The sequence below is a fragment of the Pinus tabuliformis genome, chromosome X, assembly GCF_031772625.1.
Source record: "Pinus tabuliformis cultivar Carrire ecotype Pingquan chromosome X, CPIR1, whole genome shotgun sequence".
In the NCBI taxonomy this organism is placed as follows: domain Eukaryota; kingdom Viridiplantae; phylum Streptophyta; class Pinopsida; order Pinales; family Pinaceae; genus Pinus; species Pinus tabuliformis.
Window position 1 is genome coordinate 1111486638 of NC_142308.1, and position 18036 is coordinate 1111504673.

General features: G+C 34.6%; 1 protein-coding gene across 1 annotated transcript; it reads left to right on the top strand.

Moving 5' to 3' along the window:
- Window positions 1-9635: 9635 nt before the first annotated feature.
- LOC149143695 (uncharacterized) lies at window positions 9636-16480 on the top strand. Its single transcript, XM_089451907.1, has 8 exons — window positions 9636-10131; window positions 10720-10793; window positions 11434-11593; window positions 11794-11818; window positions 12369-12460; window positions 13391-13557; window positions 13714-13802; window positions 16270-16480. The coding sequence occupies exons 1-8, from the start codon at window positions 9636-9638 to the stop codon at window positions 16478-16480; spliced, it is 1314 nt and encodes a 437-aa protein (XP_089308033.1).
- The last annotated feature ends 1556 nt before the right edge of the window (window positions 16481-18036 follow it).

Here is an 18036-nt window from a genome sequence, read left to right on the forward strand (position 1 = left end):
ACAAATTATTTGGAATATCTGCCCGAAAATGTATATTAACCTCATTTGCACAGTGCGCCTAGGCAGCATGGAGGAACCAGGAGCAGGCATGGAATTTGAGGCGATATTTTTTTAATTAATTTATTGCAGGTGGAACCATGATTGAGCGAAATTTCCAAGAGGGTGAAATTTCTGCAGTGTCCAAATTAGACAAATTTTATGTTGATTTTACACCTTTCAACGACACGAACCCGATGGCGCAGTCAGTTTCCTGAATTTGAGCAGTAGATTTGCAGAGGACCCGGAGGAGGGAATCTCTGAGGAATCTAGGGGGAATCTAAACGATTCCTTGAGCCCCAAATTTTCATTTTCTCAAAATTCAGGAATTTGACAGTCGATTTTGCACTATTCGATGCCACCAATCTAATGGTGTGTTCATATTTTCCATTTTCTCATTCTATTTTTTGGCCACTTTTCTAAGTGGATTGTAGGTGTCAGCATTCAGTGTGCGAGCTGTCATTCCATGAGATTCGACACCGTGAGATTGATGGTGCAGCCAACTTCAGCAGTTTGACATCCACTTCTTCAGATGGCCCCAGGATGTGAGGTATATGAAGTATGTTCATGTACTTATTTTGTTATGAATTGTGCTGCACGGATCCCGGTTTGATGTTTGATGTGGGATCCCATTTCTTACTTAATTTCATGATTCCTGCTTGATGTGATGCAGAATCATCTGCGTGATGTACTTGTTGTCATGATCCATCATGTTTTGTTCGAGATCCCTTTGTCGTCATGTTGATAGGATACTCATGTTGCCGCCGTGTATGTTTGCATTGGGATCCCTCTTATGCCATGTTGGCGGGATGATCATCATGCATGAGTTTTGTGTCATACTAATAGGAGTCTTTTTACTGAGAGATTTTGTAGCGGAACATCCATTGGAGCCACTCCTACGTGAGGGCATTTTCCTTGTATGATAGCGACATCACCTCTTATGTACATCACCACTATTGACAACACTTAATGCAACGGCCTACACCATCTTAACACCGAGGCCCAGAGATGTAGTGCCTCCTGGACGAACTCCGTTATCAACGGCTTATGTTTTCATGTGCTGATGATTGTCATGTTCCTCTTCTTTACAACATGCAAATGTATTCATTTATGTTTTTTTTTAAATGCAATTTAACACATCACGAAAGTAAAAGGTCTTGGAAGGGTCCTCTGTCACATTCAGACTTGGATCAATAGAACATATAACAAGTGAGCTAGAATAGCTGACACATGCCCAACAAATTGTGCCATGAACAACCATGCATACCGACATCCAATAAGGAAACCATAAGAGATGTTGAGCGCACCTCCAGACAAGTCCAACACCTTCGCTAAAAGCCATCGAAGTGCACCTCAACCCACTAAAATCTCTAATCATTGTCAGAAGAAGAGATATTTGTAGGAGCCCTCGCGCTAGAACTAGGAGGGTCCATCAGGTGCCCCCATCTAAATAACATGTTATGTGGCTTTCTACATGAGTTAGACAAGAGTCAATTCTATCCAAACAAAACAAATTAGTCTTTAGCATTCTCTTGAGGTCTTCCAGGGATGCAAAACCATTGTATTTCTCCACTTGTTTGTCACTTAAGACCAAGCCTAGCAAGGTCTTCATTTTCCAATGAAGAGTCACATAATTTAGGTATTATTTCTTTGTGTCCTTAACATGCCTAGGGTTAAGAACCCAAGCCGACATATTCTCCATAATTTTTAAATTTGAGATTAAAAAAGAAAAGGAGAAAAAGAAAAAGAAGAAAGAAGAAAGAAAGAAAGATCATGTTAAAATATTTAAAACAAAATCAACTTTTCATAAAAAATTATAAAAAATAATGATATAAAAAAACAATTAAAAAAAATGTTTATTAAAAAAGAATAATATAAAAACAACTCATATGTTATATAATATATGGTTCACAAATACATAAATAAAAAAAATAAAAACTTGTCTAAATTATTCCATCTAAATTTTTGTATGATTTCAATTATAAATTAATAATACTTCCAAAATGTATAACTAAAAATTAAAAATATAATAAATATTTTATAAATTTACAATACATATTATAAATCTCATGAGAATATTAGAAATTTTATTACTAAAAATTAAAATATATAATAAATATTATCTAAAATTTAAAATATATAATAAATATTATCTAAAATTTATAATGTAAAATTATGATTTTAATAAAAATATTAAGAATATTTATTATAATTAATTAAAAATAATAATAATAAAATATAAATATATAAAAAATTACTATCATATATTATAATAAAAGTTATTTTATATTTACATTATTTTAATGTTATAATATTTTTTATTGTGAATATTAAAAAATATTATTATTATTATTAATATATTTATAAAACTGTTTAATATTTGTAAATTTAAATATAATAAAGTAATTTTTTTTTTTATCGTTGAAACTACACTAATTCTATTATTTACAGTAACAGCAGCGAACAATTACATCCAGGATTACAAGTCGCCAGAGGCCTGGGGTGGCACTCTGGATCATAGAGATTCACTAAAACAACTACCCGCGCAGGGGCATTCTCCTTGTGACTGAGAACCCACGCAGGGGTGATATCATTGTGACCAAGACTGAAACTGGAAGCCCACGCAGAGGCTGTGGAGCTTTGGAGACCAAAAAAAGCAAAAATGTCTATCCCACGCAAGGGCAAAAGAGAGAAAAGGAAGAATTTCATCAGAATCCCTCGCAGGGGAATGGACATGCACTGAACAACATAGTTGTCAAGCCAAACATAACTATTCACGCCATACATTAAACATTGGTGATAGGGGAAACAGTTCACAAAAAAACCTGAGCTCGGGTTGAGGACCGAAGCTTGGTCGAGCCAGCATCTATTCATCCGAATCTTCCTCCGAATCTTCCGGATAAATCCAGTATTCGCCTTCTGGTGGGGGACCCCAGTCATACTTGGCTTTGCCTTTCGCGGATGCTGGTTGAGAGGCTGGTGGAGCAGCCCCTGGCTCAGATTGTGCCCCTGCTTTTTCCTCAGCAACTTTGGAGCTCTCTGCAGGATGAGCTTGGGCACTGGGTTGCTCCCCCCCTTCTTCTTTCGCTTCTTCCATGAATAAGACTGAAACATGAGCTTGAATGCTGGAATTACCTTGGGCATTACTGAAAGAGAAAACCGTTGTGCCAAACGCAGGTAGCGGGGCAGCTCTTGAATCCTACGGCCTAGCATCCATAAATTGCTGCGACTGGATGGGATTGGCTTCCTCCACCCTGTGGCACAGACAGCGGCAACAATTTGAAGACGGATTGGCAACCGGGGGGTGTGAAGTTCCGCCTCGTCCTGTACCGCGACGACTGAAGGGCCTCTGTCTCGGCGGCATGATTTCCTTGTGGTTCGATGAGGGCGCAAGACTACCTGCAATCCTTTTTGATGCCCTTTCACCGCTTCCGTAAGCCAGAGGGAGTCCTCGTGCTTGCGCTCTGAGCCTTGATGCACAGAGACCCACCTCCACAATTCGGACACTAAAACATTCCCCATTCTCGCCATTCTTATGCTGCAATGGTTTGCATTGGTTCTGGTGAGCCATAACTCGTCTCTGCCACAGTATATGGAGCGCAGCTGCGTCCATAAATGGCCGTCCCCTCGGTCTCTTGCTCTCACGCTTGCCAACCAAGGCGACGTAGAGCATTTAATTACTTGTTTGAGCTTGAGCCCGCCCATGCTGACCATGTGGCGTACCTTCCTCCCCTGCGTGGCACCCGCATCCGGGTATAATAAAGTAATTTTAGGAGTATATAAAAACATATTTTCTATTTTATTTTTATTAAATTTTAAAGGAAGACCATTCCATTTTTAGTAAACTTTAAAAGAAGACCATTTTATATTTATGTTATTTTATATTTTATTATGGTTTTAAGATATTTCAAGTAAAAACCACAAACATGTTTTTTTCTTACCATCTCCTATTTTTTTAACTTTAAAGAAAGACTATCTTTATGATTTTTACTTTATGATTTTAGGATATTTAAAGTAAAAACACTGGAAATCTTTTTAAAAAGAGAAACGTAAGAAACATAGAAACCATAAAACTTTTTTTTTAATATTTAACAAAAATATTTTTTTAATATTTAATAAAATGAAAAAAAAAATTATTTAAACATAAGGAGTTTTACGGGAATATTTATATCATTTAAAGTAATTAAAAGTAGAGTTCACATTAATTGCTTATACTTTCCGTAAAATGATTGAATATTAAACTTTTTAAGAATACTATTTTAATTAAAGATAAAAAAAAATATCAAAAAAAGCATTTATTTATTATTTATACTTTGGAAAAAAATTATTTATACTTTGAAAAAAAATATTAATATTTTGATAAATAATAAGTAAAAAAAATTCAAAATTAATTTATATTCGCAAAAGATAATGTTAATTATAATAAAGACGATTTATACTTCTTATATTAAAAAAGTGAGAAGTTATATAATTATATAATTTTTTTTATATATATTAATTAAGTAGGTTATTAAGTTATATTTTTAAAATTAAATTTTTATAATATTATATATTAATTTTTAATCTTTAGATTTAGTAGTTATAATTGTGGCAAGACATGAAATAGTGTATATTGATTGCAGTTAGCACTACAAAGCCATTTGTCCCCATTATATGTATCAAACAATTTTTTTAATGACAATTCTAACTATATAATTGATAGTTACTTCATTGTAGCAACAATCCAATCCCCTGATAATTAGCATTATTCTATTGGAACTAACAGGGGAATAAGTATATGACTTGTCCATTCTTTTAGGTTGCATGCCTCTAGTTTTACACTCAACGACTCCCAAGTGCCAAGATGACATTTTTTCCCTCCGAGATCATTCCCTTCCTTAGTGTTATATTCCATAGCTATTGGGTTGTTCTCATCCTTATGACGCCTCGTCTTACTCACAAGTGTAGTTAAACAAGCTTTCCACTATGCAACCTCTCTTGTAACACACAAATATAGCTTCTAGAAACAAATTTACTCACAAGTGCAGTTAAACGAGCTTTCCCCTATGCAACCTCTCTTGTAACACACAAATATAGCTTCTAGAAACAAAAGTCAAATTTGAATGCCTTGGGATAAATAATGAGTAGCTTTTGGCTAAAGTGGCAAAATTTCTCCTTGACACAAAGACTAGTTGCACCTATGATATGAGGTATTTCCACACTTTGGAATGGTATTGGCACACCAAGCTATTAGTAGTTGCACACACCTTTGCGAGTCACGAAACTAAGCAAGAGGAGATGAGGGATGATATGGATCATGTGGAAAAACAAGGGAGGGTTCTCACTACCCTATACAAATGGCCAGGAAAAAAATCAAGGGGGGGTTTTGGCCTTGGATGGCACACCAAGCTATTAGTAGTTGCACACACCTTTGTGAGTCACGAAACTAAGCAAGAGGAGATGAGGGATGATATGGATCATGTGGAAAAACAAGGGACGGTTCTCACTACCCTATACAAATGGCCAGAAAAAAAATCAAGGGGGGTTTTGGCCTTGGATGTTGGTGCCAACTCTATGGGCAGCCCCATCGACATTCTAGGCAATGCTCTTGTAATGGTGACTCCTCCCTTAGCCTAATGTCCCAACGACGATCTATTATGTTCTCTTTCTTTTACTATCATGGGTTATAGGGTCCATAGACAAATATGTCTAATAAATACATTTTCATTGTTAGGTGTGCCTAATTTTATATATAGCAAGACTTTGGATGTTCAAATATTTTGTTGAAGTTTGACATAGTCCATGAAAAATATTTTTTTTTTTAATCACAAATACTTTTAACAAAAAAGACCACCATAATTGTTAGTGTTATATATAGCCTATAATTTTGTAAAATTTTATAAATAGACCTCTTGGTTTTTTTAGTGTAATCTTTTGTTTTTTGTTTTTTGTTTTTTCTTTGAGTTTGTCTTTATTTTTCATAAATTTGCTCACATAAACATGGTTAGTAAATTATGGATTGTAACACTCTCATCAATTTAGCATCTTTAAAAGTAATATATCTTTCTATGATCTTCAGATATTTTATGATTTTTAAAATTTTATGTTTTTTTTAATAAATTTATCTACAATTACTGGGCTGGTTGGAAACTTTCAGAGGTTAATATTTCTTTTCGTATTTTCTTTCACTTTGACATCCTTCCAAAACCATATTGAAATTTGTTTTGTTTAATTATATTGATATTTTGTGAAATATAAATTAGTTTCCAAACAAATTATGAAGTTTAGATTAAAGGAAAGAGTGAAGGATAAGAGTTATTCATAGGATAAAAAGTGTTTTACTTGAAGTAAATGCTAGACCTTGACAAATCATTTTTCTATTGAACATTGAAGTTAAATTTAACTTAGCTTTAATCTGGAAAAAAAAATAAAAAGTGTTTGAAGTAAATGCTAGACTTTGACAAATCATTTTTCTATTGAACATTGAAGTTAAATTTAACTTAGCTTTAATCTGGAAAAAAAAATCCTAAGGTTTAAAAAAATATATATTAAAACAGGAACATTAAACATTGAAGCTTGCTAGGCCAAAAGAAAAAAAAGATCGTTTATTTTTCATAAATACACAGAAATTTCTCTACAATGGCGGTGGTTGATTGGTGAGACACGGGTGTCAATATTCTCCTCAATGTGACATTTTATCATCTCAGGAGAGCCAATGCAACCGACCAACCCTTGACTGTGCAACCGTGCTTTGTTTGTATCTAATGCTGTCTCTGTTATGAAAGTAAAAGTTGGAAACTTATAAGGACAAATATAAAAGCTCCACCATTTCCACTTACAGTGCGAAGAAAGCATCTATTTCTGATCTCGGGTTTTGAAGCGACAAATCATGAATACTTGCACAAAGTCAATCCTTTTCAACTTTTTAAGTACTAATAATTCTCAGAGCTGCAGCTGGGAAGTGACCTAACGTAAAGCCCGAGTCCGACCGAATGAGGCCGGGTCGGTGAGGGTGAGGCCGTTTCAAAGTTTTTTTTGGCCCATCTGTCCCACGAACAGGACCTATGCCTGTTACAGTTGCTTTAGTAAAGTAAAGGGAGAGCCGAAATGGGAATGAAAATTGCTTTGCTTCTGAATGGGGATAACTATTTTCCAAACCATGATAATGATGGTGTCGGCGTTTGACTTGCGCAGTGTCGCGTAGTAGCTGTAAAGTTTTTCACGAGTGGGGGGTGATGTTACAGTAGAGTTCTTCTGTTCTTGAAAAGGTGGTGGACGTGGAAAGTCTCTCTGGCCTGAAGGATCATTTTGTCTTTGTAAAGCCAGCGGGGGTGGGCAGGGCAGAGCAGGGCAGCAGGAGCAGTAACTGGAAAACATTGATTGCCGTGCAATGCATTTCAATGTCACGAGACTGAACATCAGAGCTGTTTAATGGTGGAGTAAATTTTCTAATTTCTGAATTTTGATTGTTATCAGAATTGTCACGTAATATTTATGTTTATCAGCGTAAATACGTTATGGAATTTGGATTAGAGCGGGATTTCAATTGTACTTCAAAATTTTATTGAATGAAAATTATTAAATTCCGGTTTGATTTATAATTGAAAAAATGTTGTTTTGTAAAAATTTTCAAAAAAAATCATTCATGGTGTTTAATCATTTTAGCAAACTTCCCTTTACTCATTGTCATTAGATAAGATAAGAAGTTAATTTTTTTATCAATTTGAAACTTTGATCAAAATTTTTGAAATTCTAAGTTATCTCAAAATTGGGCAAATATTATTGGCTATTGTTCCTCCATGTGCTAGAACTTGGTTCATCATGGAACTCTCAATACGTTTGAAATTTGTAAGATTTGTTGTTGGAAAGAAGACCATTTTGCGCCCAAAAGAGTTTATTCCCTAAAAATGTAGAGACTATGGAGTAACACATTTTTTTTAAAGTAAAAAAATGTATTTTTTATTATAAATTTAATAAAAATCTAACAATAATATAGAGATGATCAAGTTCCACATTGTTCAAGTTCAATGCATAATAGGACAATTTACCCAAGGGTTTTGCATATTGTGAATAAACTCAAAAAGTTTAATAAAAAATTTAATGGATGAAAGTTGTATTTTTTAGTGTCATCGAATTATTATTGATAAATCAAAGTTTAGATCTAAGACTTTGTGATCCATATTGTAAATATATTTCTGTCTGATCAATCACATCATTAGGATTTGCCAAGATTTGGTAGAAGTCTAGAACTAACTAATTTGGTTTATCCTCACCACAAAGTGAAAAAATCAATGGATCTTCAAGAATAAATAACATGGATGCATCATTGACTCTAATGATGCATCCATGCTATTTATTTTTGAAGATGGATTGATTTTTTCACCTTGTCCTAAGGATGAACCACATTAGTTGGTTCGAAAGGTTCTATCAAATCCTAATGATGTGATTAATCTGAAAGACATTTATTTAAAACCAAAGTTTGTCAAGTTATTATATAGTGTTGTGGTGGTGGCTCATAAAGATGGAAATTGGTGGTTCAAGTTGTTGGTGAATATTAGCTCCCTACTCATCAACATTTTCTAATCTTGTAACAAATTTTTCTTAGCTCATAGAAATGTGATATGTGATAACAAATAAAATATTAAGAATTTTTATTAATTTAAAATTGTGATCAAAGTTTAAATATTAGTGTTTTAATAGATTTAGATAAATATCACTTAGGCATCATTATAATGGAGTTGTGATCATCCCTAAAGTTTTGTTACATTCATGTCAAACTTATTAGCCGAAAAAGATCATTTTACTACATAATTAAAGTTTACTCCCCACTAAGCCTAACCCCTTGAACTTTATTCCTTCTAAACTTTACTCTAAAGTGATTTTCAAACTTTATTAACTCTAAACTTCACTAAAATAAACTAGTCTTGTTAGTAAAGTGGTAATAGTGATAATTGAGCAGAGAGAGGCAAAGAGACTCATTCTATAGTTCAGTATGATGTGTAAGGTTGTCCCTCTCTCATCAAAGTTGAAATTTTGTTCATATATGTCAAATAAAATAAAAAATCTAAAAATTAAAAAATTTAAATAACTATACAAAATATTGAAATAAGATAGACTCATAAAAAAAATTGCACTTGAAGAAATTGGATCCCGCTTGGCTCATATTAGATCTGCTTTTAAGATGAATCTATGCTCGTAATAATGATAGTGAAAAGTAAACTATCATGTGTCAAAATGATTTCTTTCCACTCAATAATTTGACCAAATATTTAACAATAACTTTTAACATGAATAGAGCTTTATGATTGAGGTTAGATACATACATTTCATCACAAATTTGCTCAAAACTCCAATTCCACTAGCTTGTTTTGAGAATTTAAACAAAGTTTGTGATGAATCCGGCCAAGAATTTAAACAAAGTCCCTAATGAATCTATGCAATAATTTAAACAAAGTCCCTGATGAATCCTTTTAAAATTTTAAAAAATTATGGAATGTTTTAGGTTTTAGTTTTTGTGTTGTTATTTTTAACCAATTATGTTTAAAAATTTAGTTTAAATTTATTACGCCGTAAGGCGTTCCCTCTGGAATCAACACCCCCAGCTGCTACCGTGGGCGATTATGGACCATCGATTATCTATGTTAGACGATAGAAGCATCTTCTACCGTCAGATTAACCAGCAACTATACAGCGAAGATGGATACCTCCACGTGGTTACTAACTCCGGCGAAGATCGATACAGTTACATGGAGGCTCCTTCTGCTCTGTATCCTGCAGAGCCCGTGGCCACCATTCCTTATTTCCACGTCGCTTACACATGCCATGACCTCCTCTGGGCGGTAATGAAACCGAAAGCGGTACCTCGTGAATCCCTTTGTCTAAATTCCTGTATAAATACCTCTCAATCCCTTGGCCTATTGCACCATTCACAAAGCAGCATTGCCTCCATTCGTCCTCTATATCGTTACCCACTCCATTTGGGTTCTGTTAGCCAGCTATGCGACGGTCCAAACCCTCATATGGCACGAAATGTCTACGGGTTCATCTTCCTCCCGACAAATTTGTTAGCCTGGATGGTTCGGGATTATGGTAACAATGCATTAGCAGAGCTCGAGCGTAAGTATCAAAAGTTCTGTTGTTGTTTCTTTCACTTCAATTATGAATTTTGAATGAAATTTAGCTTTTGCAAATAAAGGATTGGGTGTGTACCTTGATTGCACATCAGTTTAATGCTTTAATTCCGTCCATTACTAGCTTTTGGCGATCAGTTTAATGCTTTAATTCCGTCCATTACTAGCTTTTCGGACCGTTAAACTCGGAACTAGAAATTTCAAATCCTCTAAATATACCTGTTTGGTGTTACTGTAAACCTAAATTGGGTTTTACATTTTTTTGGTTGGCCCTAGCTCAATGTTAGAAGGAAGGATTTGAGCTATTTTATGAAGCTGCCACCATTATTATATAGTGATGACCCTTCATTGCACTTCGGGACATTTAACATGATTTTACAACTTTTAACTTTACTTAAATTCTCATAAAATTGTGAATTTTTCAAATAGCTCTTTAACTTATCTGCATCCATTTAGATTATTATTCTTTTGATGTACATGTAATTACATTTGGCTTTGGAAAATGAACCTAATTTACATTGTATGATGTTTTCTTCGTTATATATATATGAATTTGAGATCTTCATTTTTACAGATTTGAAAGGCTGTCAAGGAGGTCATGACTGGTTAAGTACAGAAGGTGTGCTTCGAGTAAGCCTGGGCTGCTTTGTATCCAATTTCAAAATTTATATGCCTTACAAGTTTCTTGGCTTTTAAACACGTTTGATACCGGATTCTAATTTCTTGTCATGAGCTTTTTAAGTTTGAAGTGGCATCATGTCTTTCACAGAAGGTAAATCCGGATTAGTATCAAGGTCTAAATTTTCATGCAAAACTAACCACCCATTGGTTACAAACCAAATTATTTCTGGGGGCTTTAATTTTCAGTTTAATGCTTTAATTCCGTCCATTACTAGCTTTTAAGACCATTAAACTCGGAACTAGAAATTTCAAATCCTCTAAATATACCTGTTTGGTGTTACTGTAAACCTAAATTGGGTTTTACAGAAGGTAAATCCGGATCAGTATCAAGGTCTGAATTTTCATGCAGAACTAACCACCCATTGGTTACAAACCAGATTATTTCTGGGGCCTTTAACATGAAAGTGGCCTTGGCAATTTTCAAATGCATGACCATGGCAACATAACTTACATAAAATCATATCCGAACATCGATGCCATTTGACTATAAGTGGCACATGCGTCTCGGGTACTTCGTGCGATGTCAAGCACGTTATTTTCCCCAACAGTATTGGACCATAGCGATAGGCCTTTGGAGTCTGAACTGTTTACCTTAACATCACCTCAAATATTTTATTTCGCTATGTTTCTTACAACAGTTGGAACTACGAAGTTGCATGAATGTCGTGACTCGTGGCATTCAGGATGGTGGCCCTTGAAGAGCCTTATGTGGATTGCTCTGATGGTGATCCCATTTTTTATTCCATCTGCTTTTATTCAACTCTATGGTGAGTTTACTTAAAATGATTCTCAGCAATCTATTTCAATACCAAATCTGGTTCAAATTACCAGTTTTTACTCTGTTTCTGTTTAAATTAGACAGGTTTCATGACTTTGTGGCAAATTGCAATTAGACATCAAAATTGTCCAAACATGGACTTCATAAAATGCGTATCATAAACTAACGTCTTTGTAACTATTGATGCAGGTGAAGTTGCTAGATTTGGTGCCGGGTATGCTTCTCTTCTTTCACGTTTTTTTGATACAATGTGCCTTTTAAGTACACAAACAATCTGCTTGGATAAATTAACTTCTGGAGAATCAATTTTACATTTCACGTTTTTTGGATACAATGTGCCTTTTAAGTACACAAACAATCTGCTTGGATAAATTAACTTCTGGAGAATCAATTTTACATTTGCTGATTTGTAGAAAACAGTTGATGACAAATCCAGGGGTGGGGGTTGGTGATATTTTCACGCAATGTTTCACTAGTTCAGTGATATCTAACAGATCCCCCGTACAGCAATCACCTACGTCATCAAAATGTCTTTTGCAATTTTAACCTAAATACTACGACTAGATAACCTTTGTCTTCCAAAAGAGAATATGTATATGCTATGCTATTTGTCCATGGTAAATTCAGGATTACATTGGTTACATTTGGGTGATATAGTTTGATCAATCACTAAATGGATATTATGGTTTCTATCTTATAGGCTAAAATTAATTGCTTGTTAAGGAATACTAACCAGGGCCAAAATTTGTCTCTTTTTTTGGTAGGATATTTCTCATCATACAACTTTTCAGTGTGATCAATTTCATCACCGGGGGGAATGATTATATTGGGTATTGGAGAAAAATGTTGAACGATGGTACAACTCTTTCCCCTCGGGGAATGATTATATTGGGTATTGGAGAAAAATGTTGAACGATGGTACAACTCTTTCCCCTCATGTTCACCATTTTTTTCTTTTAACTTCAAGGAAGATGGATATGTTAAAAAATTGAAGTTTGAATCCAAAATTTGTTTGGGAGATTTTTTTACCATCAGTTTCATCCAGCTGAAGCCATCCCTAGATTGGACAAAAAATTCCTTTTACAGAGTGAAAAGAAAAGGAAAATTACTGGATGACGAACTGGTATTAATTATGTTAATAGGTAAAATAACCTATAAGGAAATTCAAAAACATAGAAATAGTCGAGATGCAGATAAGGCATATGGCTATTAATACCTAAATTGAGATTCATATGGCCATTTATCATTTAGTTCCAATATGTAGATTTGGTTTAGAGTTTGCTTTCTTGGATCTTGTCAAAAATCAGGAGATAACAGAATCAAGAACATTTAAGTAGGATTAGAAAAATAAATCCCTGTCTATCTACAGATATACACACATATTTGCCTCATGACAATATCGACGAATACGAGAAGCATCCTTAGTAAGTGAAGAAAGTGAAGAAAATTTGAGTAATGCAGAAGATGGACGTTTACTTTGTTACTTGAAATCCCAACTTAAAAATACAGAACTTGCCTTATCTGTTCCACAGCTCAACACAACTCTATATATTGAATTGACATGCCAATGTACTAAATCTGAATTTTATAACTCATGGAAACATCGATTATAATGCATCCAAAAACATATTCAAATTTCCACCTCCCCTGTTGAAAAGATATAAATCTAAGAGTTTTTTGTTCTTTAATTGAGATCCATTTTCTCCTTATCATGACATTTATTTTATCGCCCAGTTTTCGTATATGGCATAACACTGATGAACAAAGAAAATTTAATTTCACACAGTTGGATCCATTACAATGTCAACGATGGCCTATGCTGCTTCCCTGGCTGGAATCATACTGATGTACATTTGGTATGCTCCAAAAGCATCATGCATCCTGAACATATTTTTCATCACATGGACACTACTTCTTCTTCAAGTAATGACTAGCATCTCCCTACATTCAAAAGTAAGTTCCAACGACGTAATTCACATGTAGTTATTAGTAAGTTGGTGATTCCTTATCACAAGTTCGTTTAGTTGAAGAGTTGTATCTGCTCCTCAGTGTAATTCTTAAACGATAAATTTCTAATATGGGAGAATTGTTTTTCTTTGCAAAATGCAGGTTAATGCAGGCCTTATGACATCAGGACTTATGACATCAGGACTTATGGGGCTTTATGTTGTATTCCTTTGCTGGTCTGCTGTTAGGAGGTAACCACATTATATAATAGTCTTTTTCTATTTATATTTTTATCAACGTCAAAACTTTCAGAGCCACTATAATTGAACTATTTTATCTGGTATATTCTAAAATACTTATATCACCCATGGGACCACAGATACCCCCATATGTTAACCACTCTAGCCTCTAGGTATGAGGAAGATTTTATATTACTAGGTAGTTCAGTTTCCATAGGCTAATTACTCTAGGTATGAAGCTTATATCACATGAAGTAGATAAGTGGACCAGTTTGTTGCTTTTGTTTTCCATTCATATTGCCCCCCTATGTTTACAAGTGAACCAGCAACGGAGATATGTAATACAAGGCCACAGACAACAGGGAGAGGAGACTGGATGACAATTGTTGTAAGGTTTCAAGCCTCTATACCACTTGCTATTTTGTATCTCATGTTTCAGTATACATTCTTATTGGTATATGAATATATATAATGTGCATGAAATATGTGATAATTCGAACTATGCATTAATATCACGAATTCATTGAATGAACATAGTTGTGTACACTTTCATTCTCTGACTGACATCTGGATCTTCTGCCTGGGCTGCTTTGTATCCAATTTCAAAATTTATATGCCTTACAAGTTGTTTGGCTTTTAAACACGTTGGATACCGGATTCTAATTTCTTGTCATGAGCTTTTTAAGTTTGAAGTGGCATCATGTCTTTCACAGAAGGTAAATCCAGATCAGTATCAAGGTCTGAATTTTCATGCAGAACTAACCACCCATTGGTTACAAACCAGATTATTTCTGGGGGCTTTAACATGCAAGTGGCCTTGGCAATTTTCAAATGCATGACCATGGCAACATAACTTACATAAAATCATATCCGCGCATCGATGCCATTTGACTATAAGTGGCACATGCGTCTCGGGCACTTCGTGCGATGTCAAGCACGTTATTTTCCCCAACAGTATTGGACCATAGCGATAGGCCTCTGGAGTCTGAACTGTTTACCTTAACATCACCTCAGATATTTTATTTCACTATGTTTCTTACAACAGTTGGAACTACGAAGTTGCATGAATGTCGTGACTCGTGGCATTCAGGATGGTGGCCCTTGAAGAGCCTTATGTGGATTGTTCTGATGGTGATCCCCTTTTTTATTCCATCTGCTTTTATTCAATTCTATGGTGAGTTTACTTAAAATGATTCTCAGAAATCTATTTCAATACCAAATCTGGTTCAAATTACCAATTTTTACTCTGTTTCTATTTAAATTAGACAGGTTTCATGACTTTGTGGCAAATTGCAATTAGACATCAAAATTGTCCAAACATGGACTTCATAAAATACGTATCATAAACTAACGTCTTTGTAACTATTGATGCAGGTGAAGTTGCTAGATTTGGTGCCGGGTATGCTTCTCTTCTTTCACGTTTTTTTGATACAATGTGCCTTTTAAGTACACAAACAATCTGCTTGGATAAATTAACTTCTGGAGAATCAATTTTACATTTCACGTTTTTTGGATACAATGTGCCTTTTAAGTACACAAACAATCTGCTTGGATAAATTAACTTCTGGAGAATCAATTTTACATTTGCTGATTTGTAGAAAACAGTTGATGACAAATCCAGGGGTGGGGGTTGGTGATATTTTCACGCAATTCACTAGTTCAGTGATATCTAACAGATCCCCCGTACAGCAATCACCTACGTCATCAAAATGTCTTTTGCAATTTTAACCTAAATACTACGACTAGATAACCTTTGTCTTCCAAAAGAGAATATGTATATGCTATGCTATTTGTCCATGGTAAATTCAGGATTACATTGGTTACATTTGGGTGATATAGTTTGATCAATCACTAAATGGATATTATGGTTTCTATCTTATAGGCTAAAATTAATTGCTTGTTAAGGAATACTAACCAGGGCCAAAATTTGTCTCTTTTTTTGGTAGGATATTTCTCATCATACAACTTTTGAGTGTGATCAATTTCATCGCCGGGGGAATGATTATATTGGGTATTGGAGAAAAATGTTGAACGATGGTACAACTCTTTCCCCTCATGTTCACCGTTTTTTTTCTTTTAACTTCAAGGAAGATGGATATGTTAAAAAATTGAAGTTTGAATCCAAAATTTGTTTGGGAGATTTTTTTACCCTCAGTTTCATCCAGCTGAAGCCATCCCTAGATTGGACAAAAAATTCCTTGTATGTCAGATTTGATTCATCTCAAAACTTTACCGGAGGAATTCTGTCATTTGTCCTCACTGCAATACTTGCACCTAAGATGCCCAGATATGAAGTCGCTGCTTGATTCTTTTGGGTCGCACCTTAATCTCTCTCGCTGTCGGAGTTTGCATGGGCTTCCAAATTCCTTCGGGAATTTAATTTGACTTAAATATCTGAATTTGGAATATTGCTCCGATTTGACCTTGTTGGAGGAAACATTTGCAAATATGAGGACGCTTGAATATCTAAACCTTTCAGACTGCAAGAGTGTGGAAGTGTTGCCTCGCCAAGTTGCACATCAACTGTCCCTGGAAATATTAATCCTGTCAGAGACAAATTTAAAAGAATTGCCTGTGGATATTGGAAACCTAAGCAGTTTGGAAGAATTTTCTTTGGGAAATGCTTTGTTGGAAATGCTGCCCTGTTCTCTTGGTCACCTGAGCAGCTTGAAGAAGTTGTGGGTTTGTGATTGCCCAGAATTGAATCTTTGCCCTCATATGGCACGAAATGTCTACGGGTTCATCTTCCTCCCGACAAATTTGTTAGCCTGGATGGTTCGGGATTATGGTAACAATGCATTAGCAGAGCTCGAGCGTAAGTATCAAAAGTTCTGTTGTTGTTTCTTTCGCTTCAATTATGAATTTCGAATGAAATTTAGCTTTTGCAAATAAAGGATGGGGTGTGTACCTTGATTGCACATTCGTTTAATGCTTTAATTCCGTCCATAACTAGCTTTTCGGACAGTTAAACTCGAAACTAGAAATTTCAAATCCTCTAAATATACCTGTTTGGTGTTACTGTAAACCTAAATTGGGTTTTACATTTTTTTGGTTGGCCCCAGCTCAATGTTAGAAAGAAGGATTTGAGCTATTGTATGAAGCTGCCACCATTATTATGTGAGACTCCGGTAGGCCTGAACCCCTTAAGGGACAGTTTTTATCACTACAGCTAGCTACCTCAAACCCTTCTCCATAAGATTTGAACCTGAGACCAGATGGGACTAAACTCCAAATAAACCAACTGATGTACAACTCATGGGTTTAAATTGGGTTTTCTAACTTGAATTCAAATTTCTCCCTGTGACCAAAATTGGGATCACAAACCTAGACCAAAATTGAGGATCACAAAGATACGAATGACCATGTAAGCAGCTATGGCGCAGTGTGCATGATTATGGTATGCTGAAAAATATCACTGATTTCAAAATCTTGAAAGTTAAAATAGAAACATTATTTCATGCACTACTAGTTCTCAACGAAATAAGAGACTTAGTTCAAACCTTGAGATTCACTTTACAGCCCTCTACCACTATGGAAAACAACAAACTTTAGACCCTATAGGCTGCTAATAAGATGGAAGACCTGCTGACCCAAGGATACTGATGACCCTTCACTGCACTTCGGGACATTTCACATGATTTTACAACTTTTAACTTTACTTAAATTCTCATAAAATCGTGAATTTTTCAAATAGCTCTTTAACTTATCTGCATCCATTTAGATTATTATTCTTTTGATGTACATGTAATTACATTTGGCTTTGGTAGTAAGTAGATATGATTAATACAATAGTAATTTTTATGATGCATATGGATTTCATTTAAAATTTTGCAAGGATTTGAACTTATTTGTATGATGCATGTGAATTTGATTAGTCTCCGTCTTAGACATGTGGGAACAATCCTTATTGTTAAAGATATGTATGATGCATGTGGATTTCATTTAAAATTTTGAAAGGATTTGAATTTATTTTGTATGATGCATGTGAATTTGATTAGTCTCCGTCTTAGACATGTGGGAACAATCCTTATTGTTAAAGATATGTATGATGCATGTGGATTTCATTTAAAATTTTGAAAGGATTTGAATTTATTTGTATGATGCATGCGAATTTGATTAGTTTTCGTCTTAGACATGTGGAAACAATCTTTATTGTTATTCTTAATCCATATTTATAATTTAAATATTTAATTAAATTTGCATAACATATCACATATTTTTTCTTCTATGCTACTATTTCCTATGC